This window comes from Haliotis asinina, chromosome 9 (assembly GCF_037392515.1).
Source record: "Haliotis asinina isolate JCU_RB_2024 chromosome 9, JCU_Hal_asi_v2, whole genome shotgun sequence".
In the NCBI taxonomy this organism is placed as follows: Eukaryota; Metazoa; Mollusca; class Gastropoda; order Lepetellida; family Haliotidae; genus Haliotis; species Haliotis asinina.
In genome coordinates this window covers 3,135,115-3,148,969 of record NC_090288.1, presented here as the reverse complement: position 1 = coordinate 3,148,969, position 13,855 = coordinate 3,135,115, and the positions used below count along the sequence as shown (strand labels likewise).

The 13,855-nt window shown below is 38.8% G+C and overlaps 2 protein-coding genes across 3 annotated transcripts in view; one reads left to right on the top strand and one right to left on the bottom strand.

The window, feature by feature from the left end:
- Positions 1-3,237: 3,237 nt before the first annotated feature.
- On the bottom strand, positions 3,238-7,233 carry LOC137296394 (small integral membrane protein 29-like). Its single transcript, XM_067828192.1, has 4 exons — positions 6,927-7,233; positions 5,760-5,785; positions 4,204-4,327; positions 3,238-3,756 (listed from the first exon to the last, which is right to left on the bottom strand). The coding sequence occupies exons 1-4, from the start codon at positions 7,065-7,067 to the stop codon at positions 3,697-3,699; spliced, it is 351 nt and encodes a 116-aa protein (XP_067684293.1). The 5' UTR covers positions 7,068-7,233; the 3' UTR covers positions 3,238-3,696.
- A 637-nt stretch (positions 7,234-7,870) lies between these two features.
- Positions 7,871-13,855, top strand: part of LOC137296647 (MTRF1L release factor glutamine methyltransferase-like) — a 27,698-nt gene continuing 21,713 nt past the window's right edge. Inside the window, exons 1-3 of one of the 2 annotated variants that reach the window (XM_067828466.1) lie at positions 7,871-8,183; positions 11,737-12,258; positions 12,904-12,986. In XM_067828466.1, the coding sequence (XP_067684567.1) occupies positions 11,794-12,258; positions 12,904-12,986 (548 nt within the window). In that variant the 5' untranslated portion in view covers positions 7,871-8,183; positions 11,737-11,793. Of the gene's footprint in view, positions 8,184-11,207; positions 11,293-11,736; positions 12,259-12,903; positions 12,987-13,855 lie in introns of those variants that run through there. The other variant, XM_067828465.1, reaches the window with a different exon arrangement.

Sequence of the window (13,855 nt, the reverse complement as noted above, 5' to 3'; positions counted from 1 at the left end):
CCTGTGTTTTATGCGGATTTTCGTTTGTTGAGAGATCAGTGCCAGGGAAATTTTGCAAGTCCCGCCGAATCCTAAACAGTAGCTGTTGTCTTATTGGTTGAATCTGTTCAGTCACTCTCACAGTTCTAGGTCATTCAGAGGTTAGCTGCCGCCACATAGCTGGAATATTGCTGAGTGTGGCGTAAAACTTAACTCATTCAAAGGTTAACTGAGGCGACCTGCTAGAGGAGTTTGTTAGATTCAGTACAGCAGTGTAACGAACAATACTGTGACTAAGTGACTGACATATTATACAAATATACAGTTTCTTTCTCTGAAGGACTGGCTCAACAATTTCAGTTTTCACATCACATATTTTCCTTGCTATCCAAAACAGAAATTTATTTTTTGTCCTATATAAAGGTGGTTCTGTCTACTGCTTATAAATAACATGGTCAGTAATGTATCATGATTACAGAAGTAATCAAAAAAATGCCTAGATACAACAGAGTAAAGTCCAGGATTTAGAGAAAGGTGGGGTGTGCATTATACTTAAGATACATAGAGTTCATACAGATATAATACTGATATCTACTTTCACTTGAAGCAAACAATTGTTCCTAATTCTAGGTACTATCACTGGTCATCCATACCAATAGTCCAACACAACTGCATCAGTTCGCTGGGATGAGATACATATAGTGTGTCTCATTCAATATCTGACACAACAGCTAAGGAGATACTTCGTACTGAATATGTACTGTTACTAGTTACAGTAGTGATATTTCTCATAGACAATACACGAAAAACTATACTGTATGAAATAATATTATCATGTAAATACATAGCATTATATTACAAAACAAAATTGTCTTATCAACTGTGTGGCATGAAGTCAAGTGAACTTACCAATCAGCCAGTTAATGCCCATGTTTCAAAATTCGCATTACTGATCTCTGAATGTCAAAAATGACTATGAACAGGTAGTTCAAAATGCAAACTTCATTCTTACATTCTTTTATAGCTTTGGGTAATTTAAATACCACAATATACCTGATGGCTGTTCTCCGTTCAGAACATGCCTCGGGTAAGGAAATACCACACAATAGTTGTATCTGTGCTGCACAATGTCATAAAGACCTCTTTACATTCTAGTTATCTAATGGCAAGTGAAACGTCTCCAGAAACGAAAATAGAAATGGTCACAGCATGTGTACTTTTGGTCGCCAACTTACTTTTTTCTGAACTTTCACATACTACACAGCCCAAATCAGCTCTTCTCTTGTTGTAACCTTTTCTATCCAATTACTTTATTTCATTGATTCAAGTATCTGCTGCCTCAAGCCATAAAGAGTTTATGGTAACCACTTCCTGGTTCCTGGTGCATCTTCTGCAGTTTCACCCTGTAACCCTGTAACTGTAACATCCTGGAACCATGCCAGCTGATGTAACTTAGCCTACAGAAGGTGATGGGAGGTGCTTACAAAAGGAAGGCTTGAGAGACCGGGGGTCAAAATAAGGCGTAGATGTTGCACCAATGGAAACTGATTTTGTTACCAAAAACTGCACCAAGTTTCATGAAATACAAACGAAAAACATGTTATTAAACATACTTCTTGGTATGATATAACTGCAACACATGTCACAGTTAAGTTGAAATCCCCCACTGATGGTGGCTACATGTTACAGTGATAGGTATTATTCTGATAATCTCTGGTACATTATCCTTCTAACACTAATCCATAAGCAACAGAAAACCATGGTGGCTGCATGCTATAATGCTAGGCATTATTTCAATAAAATCATGAAGATCTTTTCCTCTGATACAATATTATTCTGACAACCACCCCATAAGGAGCTCAAGCGAACTTTTTAATCAGGTCCAGGGCCTAGATTTTCAAAGCTTTCTTAGCACTAAGATAGCTGTTACAAGTAAATGTTAATGTATGGCACTTACTATCTTAGTGCTAACACAGCTTCAAATTTCTAGGCCCTGGGCCCCGTTTCTCAAAGCTCTTGTTAGCCTAACATCTCGAAACTTTTCTCGTGACACTCGTAAATGCTATTCTGTAACATGGGAAGTACAAATGCTGCAAGAACAAATTCTCATTTGAATACGGATCTCTGATTCCTGTATGTCCAAAATAAACAGGAAGCTCCAAATGAAAAATAATCAAACTGCACCCTAATATTGTGGAGATTTGACCACTTTGTTATTTCTGAGTGCCATAGCAGTTACATCAAAATGATGTACACAGTGCAAACATTGTTATGTGCCAGTGTTATTGATCGTGGAACAATTTTGTGTTGCATTACATTGTGTCTGTTAAGGTTGAACAGTAGAAGGCAGTGATGTGGTGATTACCATAATGTGTGCAAAAACGGGCCTGCAAATATCTTGGGTATCTTGAGTATATCAGTGACATGACATGAGGACCTGCATTCATGTGAAGATCACTTGTCATCCATGATACGCAACATAACACTATTTTGGAAGGTTAATCTTGATTTCGATTTTGGACCCTTGATATCACTATTTTCAATTCAACTCTTCAAACAAGTAAACACAACAGATTTCATTAATCTCTCAGTGTCAGCCTTTTTAATCATGCACTCCATTGTCAACTTGGCGATGTCTGCTAACAACATTTGTCATTCTATAATAATCCTGGCATCACCCAGCTACGTTTTGCATTATTTCAGTGATCCAAACTGCTCCAAATTACGTTCTGGCTGTGTGGAAATAATTGAAATAGGTCTTCAAACACTGAATCGAAATGGTGATAATGGTCATTGAAAATCGAAACTATGGTGTCAGGCTGATTTTTTATGAATTGAACCAAATCATTGCAGCCTTAGTCATCAGTATATATTGCTGCAATAACAGCATCTGCATTATATTCCCATTGTACGTGTACTTCCATTGAGTGCCTACTGCCATTGTAATTCCTTTGTAGTGATTTGTATTACTTCATAAACTTATTTAATTTTAGAATACAACAATTTCTTTGTTTGTTGGTTTCACACCAAATTCTCTTACAAACATATTTAGGGTTGACAAAATCTAAGGGGCTAAAAGAATCTTAACAGTTTTGTAAATGTAATCATATCAAGACCAGTCAGCGAGGGATTTCATCTTGTTATCACAGTCAGCAGTACTGGGCCACAATGACATGCAATCAACCAAATGCAACACATCAAGCATTACCACACAACCCATCAAGCCCCTTACAACCAGCAACCATATACTCAGGTTGCTTTGAACTAACCCTAGCCAAGTCAGGAGACTTCTGATTGATACAATAATATATATATAACTTATGTTTAGACATCCTATGGAGTGAGCTGTCAGTGTTTGCCTTTAACTTTAAAATCAGTTTCGTTCTACGTGATTCTGTCCCATATATTCAGTCGTATGATTTTAATCACAGAAAAATTCTTTCTTTTTCTATGTGACTCAAACATACATGCCATGCCATCTGCTTTACCTGGGAGGGAAAGAATATCTGTGTGGAGAGATTCAGTTATACAACCATCCTATTATCACTAAGTCTGAGGTTGAACATGGTGCACAGAGTTTCAGGAATTAAAACTTAACCTGTTTTTTTTTAAGAGTGTCTATACATCTGAAGTCTTCAGCTGAATTTTGTGTATACATGACAAGTCTTGTGGAAAGTTGTATACATTACACGTCTTCTCTGGAATACTGTGCATACATCACAACTCAGAATGCATAGACGTCAGAAGTATCTTGGGGGAGTCTGGTGGACTAGGACTCTGCAAAGCAATGTTGTCATATCACCAAGTGCTCAGCTTCTAAGCAAGACTCAATGTACTCCACTGCAACTGGATCTATTATACTGGTCATCTGTATTAAGTGTTTTGTAATTACCCTCGTTAATGGAATCAGTGTGCAGTCAAATTTCATGCTCATCTGCCTGGGAAGTATAGAACCCAAGCTACACATACAGCACAGAAGGTGACAGTCAAATCACTAACTCATCCTACCGGGTACCCATTGAATGCTGTGTGGGTATTCTAACAATTAAAGTAAGTGAGTTTGGTTTTATGCCACTTTGGCAATATTCCAGTATCATGGCGGGGGCTCCAGAAATGGCTTTCACACAGCCAGGGTGAATCAAATTTGTGTGTTTGGCATAACAAGCAACAACAACAAACAATCAGAGTCTATGCTTCAATATGGGTGGGTGTTTCATCACTTACCTCCATCCTGAGCCTCATCTGCTGCTCCCTCTCCTCCTCCAGCAGCTCTGACTCCCAGTCCCCGTTCTCATCCCCCGGGTCGAAGCTGTATAGAGGCATCAGGTGGTGGCGGAGACGATCCAGTCTGCACAAAATACACCCTCACTGATAAGTGTTTGAAATTAAGCATGAAAGTAAAAAGTTCCTTGTCATAACTGCTTAGCGGTAACTGTTTTATCAACATATTTTTGAAAGATTTATTGATCCCATTCCTAATATTGTTAAGACCACAAATGGACTATGAAATGGGTCCCTGTGGGATACAACATTTCCAAATGTATTTTACCTGCAAACAAGCTGGTTTTCAAAGTTGTATATGACAATGAAATGAGAGTCCAGCATGCACAAATGTCAAGAATAGACATAGAAAATAGAACCTGTGAGACCAAAAGGACTGACAATAGGATTCATTGTATTGAACTCTACAATACATATTCCAATAATTTACCAAAGCCTCATATTTTCTCTAAATGTCTTTGATATCAACTATTGGGAATCTGTGGTGTTCACTTTTCTAAATCAGGATAAAATCCTGTACAAAACTACACAATCCAATTAAAATATCAGTATGTAAAATTATACACCAACCCTTCAGTGAAAGAGATTACAGTCAGGCCGCGTTAAACCAAACACTTCTGTTTTTCATCAAAAACGTTCGGATAGTGAAACGTACGGACTACTGAAACGAACTTTTATGAACACAACTACAGTAGGGTTACTTCCCTTTAACATGGCAATACAAAAACGTACGAACGTATACAAGTTGGCTGAATGTGAGATGTGGTGTTTGGGGGCAAGAAATCAACTTTCACGTTGGTCAGTTTGACATTGGCATATTTGTGACTGGCAGCATTGTTACCAAGTAAGATCACGTGTCAACCACGTCATTGCATCTGTCTGTCAAATGATCATAGCCATTCACAAAACATATCCGATGTCCGAAATTGTGCTCTTGCCGATAGACTGTCCGAAATCTTGACCAAAATGTTTACACATAAGATCGAAATGGGCTTTAGGTTTTTCTCTTTTGTTTGTGCTGCAGTAATTTCACATCTTTTACGCCTAGGGGCGGGACTTGCCATATTATGACTGACAAGCGTCAGGTGATCTTATTTTGACACGATCAGTGTTATATACAGGAAGTGCATGACAGGTATTACTCCAACTAACCAAAAGTGAGACCTACTAATTGATCAAAATCACAAACTAACTCGCAAGTGTCACTTAACAATTACCACTGAAAGGGGCTCATGGTGTGAAGGGATTATTCCAACCTTTTTGATGTACCGCCGGATTAATGAAGCAAAACTATGTGTAATTAGCTAATCTGTTACCGCTGATTAACGTTCGGATACGGAGAGTGAAGCACCAGATTACTGAATCAACAGGTAATGAGTTTACATAGTAAACAAGATTGGTTACAGCTAGCTATTGTTCGGATATCGCGGGAATCGGATTGTCGGGGTCCGGACTAACGCGGCCTGACTGTATGTACATTTAAACAATATAGCACATACCTATTTTTCTTAAGCACCAACACAGTCTGTAAAACAAAGTAGCACACTTGAAATGTTATCAAGTTTTCACAACAGGCAGAAGCTAATAACACCATCATTTTAATTTCTTGAATCATGGATCTACCTTGACATTTTTCACTGATGATACACATATTTTGTCACATGTGTTCTATGAAAATATACACACAGTTCAATTAAACAGTAAGCTTTTGACAAATATATACTCATAGTAAGTTTTTTACAAGGTATGTATTGCACCGTGAGTGAAATTCTGGAAATAAATAAAGGAACACTTGGACTTTCATAAGTTCCCTTATTCATTTCTATGAGTATATATTTCCAAGAAATTATGTTCTCAAGGAAGACATGTTTGGTCAAATCCAACTAGTCTCAAGCTCTTTTCAGACTAGAGCCTTATGAAACAGCTGATTTGGGGTTAGAAAACAACTGGAGTTTCACTAGTCTTGGATAAACATATGATTTGGGATTGAAAACAACTGCGATTTCACTTGTCTTGGATAAACAGCTGATTTCAGGTAGAAAAGAACTGGGGTTTCACTAGTCTTGGACAAACAGCTGATATGAGGTAGAAAACAACTGGGGTTTCACTAGTCTTGGACAAACAGCTGATATGAGGTAGAAAACAACTGGGGTTTCACTTGGTCAAACAAGTGGCTGTGGACATACCTAGTAACATCAACTAAAAGACTGCTAACTTTTTGAAAGATAAACAAGATATTAACTATCAAAGTAGCTCACAATGCATGGTCAGATTTGTTTGTTGGAATATCTTCAGTGTCAGATATCACATCATTGTGAGTTAAAATATGCAGTACTTTAAGCAATTCTTCCTATTTCCTTTTTGTGTTATTCTTCATCTTTCAATCCATCCATTATTGTCATTCTTAAAGCCATGCTAATATAAAACCGTAGGATGGTTGAATGAACAATCAATCAAACTGTTAACAGTTTTAAATGACTGAGTTGCTATCAGTTGCATAGCTCCAATAATTGAATGTTTTCATGAGCCGACCAATGATATGAAAAACACATCCAAAAATGATATCCTGTTCCTAACATAGTGTTATGAAGACACGTACTGGTTCTAGGGTATCCAACCTATGTGCATGATTTAACATACAGTAGTAAAATTATAGTTCACATTACCACAATGATGACAAGACCAATAAAAATCACAGATCCAATTGGGATAAGTATATAGGCAAGGACTTGTCCTGATGACTTCTCTGGTTTTGCATCAGACTGGAGAGTGGTGACATCGATTGTTGTGTTGACTGTTGATCCCATTATGTGGATATAAGATGGTAAAAGGTTTGTTCAGGATTCACCAGTTGGGCAGAAACCAGGCTACAATCAGGTTGGAACGCTGCTGCTGGAAAGACTTGATTGCTGCCATCATACTGACCAAAATGGTTATCCCTTAGTCTGCTGCTGCTGGCATTTCTTTATTATCAAAGCACTGTTTCCTGGAAATGTTAAAAAATCATTAATAATATCAACATTAATACAGGCTGTACATTGTAACAACTGTTACATCACATTGTATCTCTATTGTATGAGAATAATTTAAAAGTCACTTTTCTCACAAGCTCCCACCTGTTCTTGTGTAACCTACGCAAAAATATATGACACAAATCAATCTCACCTAGTAAAATTTGACATTATCCTGATCTGAGAGAGGATTAACACTATATGTAATATTTTGTGGTCAGTGATCAGACTATTCGTCTTTATTTATTATATTTAGTGATCAGACGTAATCACGATGATTATTACTCAAATAAAATCAGTAAAACATTAATTTAAAAATGAAACGTTACTATGACATGAATATTTGAAGGGGATACGATCGACTTCTTGCCGTCTTTCGATCGCGAGTGTTTTGTGCCCACCTTATTTTTAACATGTTTATCAGGCGTCGGTGTCTAGGGTTACGAATGACAACGATCCCAGAGAGTACGAATCTAAAATAAGGTGTTCAGTGTTCAGTTCAAATAAATACAACCATACCGATGGGTGTGCGGAGAAAATAGCAGACAGCCTTCTAAACAGGAAGTAGTCACCGGAAGTTGAGCAGCTGTCAAAAATACAATCCCACAATGCTTCATAAAAAATGTCAGCGCCCGACTATCACGTGGATCCAGCAGACACCGAAAGAGGAATTAGCAGTGAAAATCATGTTTTTTTCAGCATGTGTTTCATCGCGACTGATGAGTGAAAGGGGCACTGATGCGGAGCGAATGTTTCTCGCCAACGAAACCAAACTGCAAATTGGTCAGCGCCCGCTCCCTCGACCGTGACGGACAAAGGGACTGTGCTCCTGTCCATATTAGTAGAATTTCTTCGCCTAAACAGTCAGGAGGCCGGATGCGCATCATATGCCATTATTTAAAAATATCCATGGTATTCCTTGTCTGATCGTAACAAAATATCCCAGCAGTGTAGTTATTATCGGATGCTTGGATGGTATAGTGACTGGTCCAGTTTGATCCTATTTCTGTGTTTTTAACCATGTTATGTGAAAATATGATGTCTACAGGCACGTAGCAAGCCATTTGTTTCAGTCCGAAAGATTGCAAAGCTTCATATTTAGATAGTTTTGGGTGTTGGTTCAGCTGTGATAGCAAATATCATATGTAAATTTTGGTAGCTATGATAGCTACCCTGGTTTATTTTTTATGGTAATAAAAAGACACAGTTGATTTATTTGAATTCGTAAACTAAAAACGATGACTTTGGAACAGAAATCTGAAAATCTTCTTAAGTAAAACAACCAACTTATTACACCTACACCAAGTACACAGCAAATGCCTATATGTATTCCTTATGTAACGAAGTTCCATTGGTATCCTCAAAACAGTTTCGCCCCATAAGTGTTTTCAGGCTGCATGTGACACAGAGATTGCATCTTCCTTGCTGTAATTCACGTTTGATGGTGTAAACCTACACGTGTTATTTGCCGTCATTCTCTGGATGGTCAGTAAATGAATTTATAACAGGTATAATTAGTAGTAACAACACTCAGGTTACTCAACAAAGGTTCCCATTTGGCATTTCTGCTGTCTGGAGTAAATACTCAACATCATAAATTAAGGTCTGTAATGGCAAATGTATTGTATGTTATGTAATACGTGCATGTAAGTGATGCAAGAGGGTATATCAGCTGAGTTACAAAAACAAACATCGATCAAAGGATTAACCGATAACACACTGATTGATTAATTACTTTTATCTTCTACAGTGGATTTGTCAAAAGGCAGTGTGTGTAGATGTACTAATCTATACTGACTACATCCTGTCGTAAAGTGTCTAAATTACCTAGAATGGCAGACATCATACAATTAGTTGCCAGGCATGCTATCCAACATGTAGAAGACAGATTAACTATTTTGTCACTTCAGTTTATGTCAAATAATTGGTATTAGTGTCCGTGCTAGGACAGGAGATTTGTAGTAAAGTTTCAAGTCGGTAAGTCATAGCTCACTGGCTTCTATTCTCGATTTACCGCGAAGATGGACTACATTGTGTCGATAGAAACTTCTTTCACACATTTGTTTAATTTTTGAAAGGAGAACATACCTTTAGTTGAAAGGTATTTACAAGTAATAGTGACAGTTTTAAGACTTAATAAAATGTTCGGGTATAATTGGGGTGTGTGAAAAATATGACATTTCGCCATTGAAATGCTGTACGCCGTTGTTTGACTATTCCTAGTTACTTCCTCAAAAGCATCTTTCACATACACCTTTAATTCATATGAAGGGGAATATGCTATCAGGTGAAATGTGTTTGCAAGTAATAGTGATAGTTCCATAATCTATAAAAGAATGTTAGGGTGTATTTGAGGTGTGTGAAAAATGTGACATATCGCCGATCTGTTCTGATTCGCCATTGATGCTTGAGGGTTATAGTTCCGTAACTTCTTTCTTTCTCGTTGATCTTATTTGACAAAACTGGGAAGGTGTTTTAGAATGCTTTGTGAGAGTTTTACACTTTATTTTTGAGGGCAGTGTGACAGTGTCAGTTAACATTTTGTTAATGTCCATTCCATTCCCCACATGCAATGCAATATCTGAATTAATTATTAATGTAAACAAAAATGTTTCAAAGTAGATTTTAAAAGGACAGCTGATGTTGACATGTGTTCTCGCCTTACTTTTGCATTCTTTAACATGTTTTGGGAGGGAAGGTTGCGGGGTATCATTTATTCTTTCATGCATTCACATATGTACTTTTTTTTATTCTTTTTCTTTATTTTGTTCATTCATTCACATAATTCTTGCTCTTAATTCTTAATATGATTCATTTATTGTAAAATTCCCACTGATACAATAAACTGACTGAAGTTCTGTTAAACCAGGAATAATCTACAACATATATACTCTATATAGTCTCCCTGGTTAAACACAACTGAAGTTGAACTGGGAACGAGCCAAGTCACTGTGTGCGTTGGGGCATGACGAGGTACACATTAATTAGTACAAATGGTGATGAAAGCAAGCGTCTGACCTATCCCTGCTACTACTAATGGGTGTACATGTTTTTTTTTATTTAGGGACTAGCGTTTCAGTCTTTCCTGTTTCACACAGTGGAGTTGTGAAACGCATTTTTAGCTTTTGCTTTTGCGTTCATCGTTCGATTGCACCGAACAGGGCGAACATCTGTTAATTCAGTTAATTTTATGAACATCAGGTGACCTAATCCTATATGGCTGGTAGGTATGCAATGTAATCAACCTGTACCATTTGTTTTTGTAACAGTCAGCTTGGCAATGTGAGGGAGGCAACTACATGCATCCACACATACCATGCCATACCATGTTTTCGGGGTCTTTCTTTTCCCCGTAATGTTTTGCATATAGTGAGATATGCCGATGCTTCCGTCGCAGTCAGAACACAAAATGTTTGAAATGTTCAGCTTTCACGGAAGTTGTGGCCTAATTTCTGTCAAAGTACTAAAATTCTACCATAAAACGTAATGCACTTTGAGAACCTTCATGCATCATATATGTGATCACAACTTTTGAAATAACGCTTGCAACTTGGCAAGTGGACCATCATCTGCTCGAGTGAAAAGGCAAGCTTCAATATCACGTGACTCGAAAGGAATAATAATAATAAAAACATTGAACACCGAATTGGTCATCTCTTAGATGTTTTTTTTGTGCAGCAGAATTCATACCAGGCATGTGACCTCTGGGTTCATTTAAAATGCTACTGGGATGATACTGTGCTGCGCAGATACGACACATTTTGTTGTCCCTGCCATGGTGGGCCATGCAGACTAAAAGAATATATGTGCAAATGATTGAATAACTAACCTGTAAATATGTTTATTTTTAACAAATTTCACTTAAAAAACGTTATAATAATCAAGAAAAACATTACCAGTTTGTTTGACTTTTAATTAGAATGATATATTGTATTTGTTGATTTCTGGGGAGAAGAATGCATCACATGCGCTTCCATACAAGGACGTTACCCCGCGCAGTAATGAGTTACCCGAAAATATGGTACGTCACTTCTAGCGCTTGTGCTTGCAGACAAGACACGAAATGTATGTTGCTTTTGAAACTGGAATTACAGTTTTGATAATCTACTCATACACAACAATGTTCATGATCCTTTTTTGCACTATTACCATGTTACACCATGGTAAATCAATTTTTTTAATGCTAGAATCAGAATCATTTGGAAGTGAATTAACTCTACCTTAACGTTTTAAGTTTTTGATTTTGACCTGCATTGTAACAAAATGGTGTTGAAGTTTGCTTATGAAAGCAATCACAGGATTGTCTGGTCCAGTCATGAACAGGCTACCATCACACAGCTGATATGTTACTTTCAGTCAGTGTGTTACTAGATATAGCACAGTTGTAATAGTATTCTGTATTTGTACTAAATGGATATTGGGTGTACCTAGGGTGAGTGCTCATTCCCTTGATTTGTCATTGCAGACTGGGTTGCGACGACCTCCTGTTTCACTAGGACAGATTCTTATGTGAGCAAGAATAATGATCTTTCAAGTCTGTGCAAGACCATATGTGTGCGAATCTCTCAGCAAGATCTGCAAGCCTATTCTTTCATTATATCAATCAAGGTTTTATGTATTATGCCGACAGCAACTACAGACCGCTAAGTGTTCAACGAAAGCATCCAGTGATCGTAGATACTGGCACTCTAACCGGCCCTGTGTCAGTATCTACAAATACTATCAGTCAGGCACATATGTCAGTCAGTCAGCAAGGTCCCTTGCTACAAACACACGTTCTTTGACTGGAAATGAGATTTTCACTGAACACCTGAATTCCCACCTGAGCGTGATCATGGAAAGGTCCTTATGTACAGCCAGTGACTGCCCTAATCGTTCTGTGGGAGATGTCATGGAAGAAATGCAGCAGGTCCTGGTGGAACTAGGAGTACTGGAACCAAGGAAGTCTGTGGAACTCTTCATTGCTCATGTCCTAGGAATGTCAACGGTATTGCTTATATTTCACTATATCTAGGTACAATCATTAAAGGTGTTTCTTGTACCTCTAAAGAAACTGGTGAGAACTGATCTTCACTAAAACACTTGTTGTAAGAAGCGAAGAATGGGTGGTCATATTCTCTGACTGGTTTGATACATTGCATCAAATTGCATTGCATCATACTTCAAGGTCAGTGCTCATACCGTTGATTACTGGATAATCTGGTCCAGAATCAGTGTAGACCACCATCATGTAGTTGGATTACTTGGAATGTTTCTCAGTTCAGCGTGAAACTAAACTGACGCACTCACTGTTTCTTGCTTTGATAATGCTAACACCAGCAACACTGGAAATTAGAACATTTATGCAGCACCAAACTCCAGTCAGAGTGGTTGGGTACCCTAGTGGGTGGTGGAGTAGCCTAGTGGTTAAAGCATTATCTTGCCATTCCAAAGACCCAGGTTCGATTTCCCACATGGGTACAATGAGTGAATTTCATTTCTGGTGTCCCTGCCGCAGTCAAATTGCAGCTTAAAACATGACTCACTCACATCTGTGTTTCACATCTCTGACACCATGGTGATATGATTGTGTATGCTTCACGTTATTGTTTATGATGTATGATCAATGAGTTCTGATTGTGTGTGTTGACAGCTCCATGGTGTGCCTGCTGACCAAGAACTGACCGGTCTGGAGGTGGAGCGTGTGCGGGAAATGGTGAAACTAAGACAACAGAGGTGAGTCATAGGTACCAAGCAGGGGGATGTCATGAACATTGGTGTGGACATGGTGTAGGGCATGGTGGAGGGCATGGTGTAGGACATGGTGTAGGACATGGTGTAGGGCATGGTGTAGGACATGGTGTAGGGCATGGTGTAGGGCATGGTGTAGGACATGGTGTAGGACATGGTGTAGGACATGGTGTAGCATGTCATGGTGTAGGACATGGTGTAGGACATGGTGTAGGACATGGTGTAGGACATGGTGTAGGGCATGGTGTAGGACATGGTGTAGGGCATGGTGTAGGGCATGGTGTAGGACATGGTGTAGGGCATGGTGTAGGGCATGGTGTAGGACATGGTGTAGGGCATGGTGTAAGACATGGTGTAGGACATGGTGTAGGACATGGTGTAGGACATGGTGTAGGGCATGGTGTAAGACATGGTGTAGGACATGGTGTAGGGCATGGTGTAAGACATGGTGTAAGACATGGTGTAGGACATGGTGTAGGGCATGGTGTAGGACATGGTGTAGCATGTCATGGTGTAGGACATGGTGTAGGACATGGTGTAGGACATGGTGTAGGACATGGTGTAGGGCATGGTGTAGGGCATGGTGTAGGACATGGTGTAGGGCATGGTGTAGGACATGGTGTAGGGCATGGTGTAGGACATGGTGTAGGACATGGTGTAGGGCATGGTGTAGGACATGGTGTAAGACATGGTGTAGGACATGGTGTAGGACATGGTGTAGGGCATGGTGTAAGACATGGTGTAGGACATGGTGTAGGGCATGGTGTAAGACATGGTGTAAGACATGGTGTAGGACATGGTGTAGGGCATGGTGTAGGACATGGTGTAGCATGTCATGGTGTAGGACATGGTGT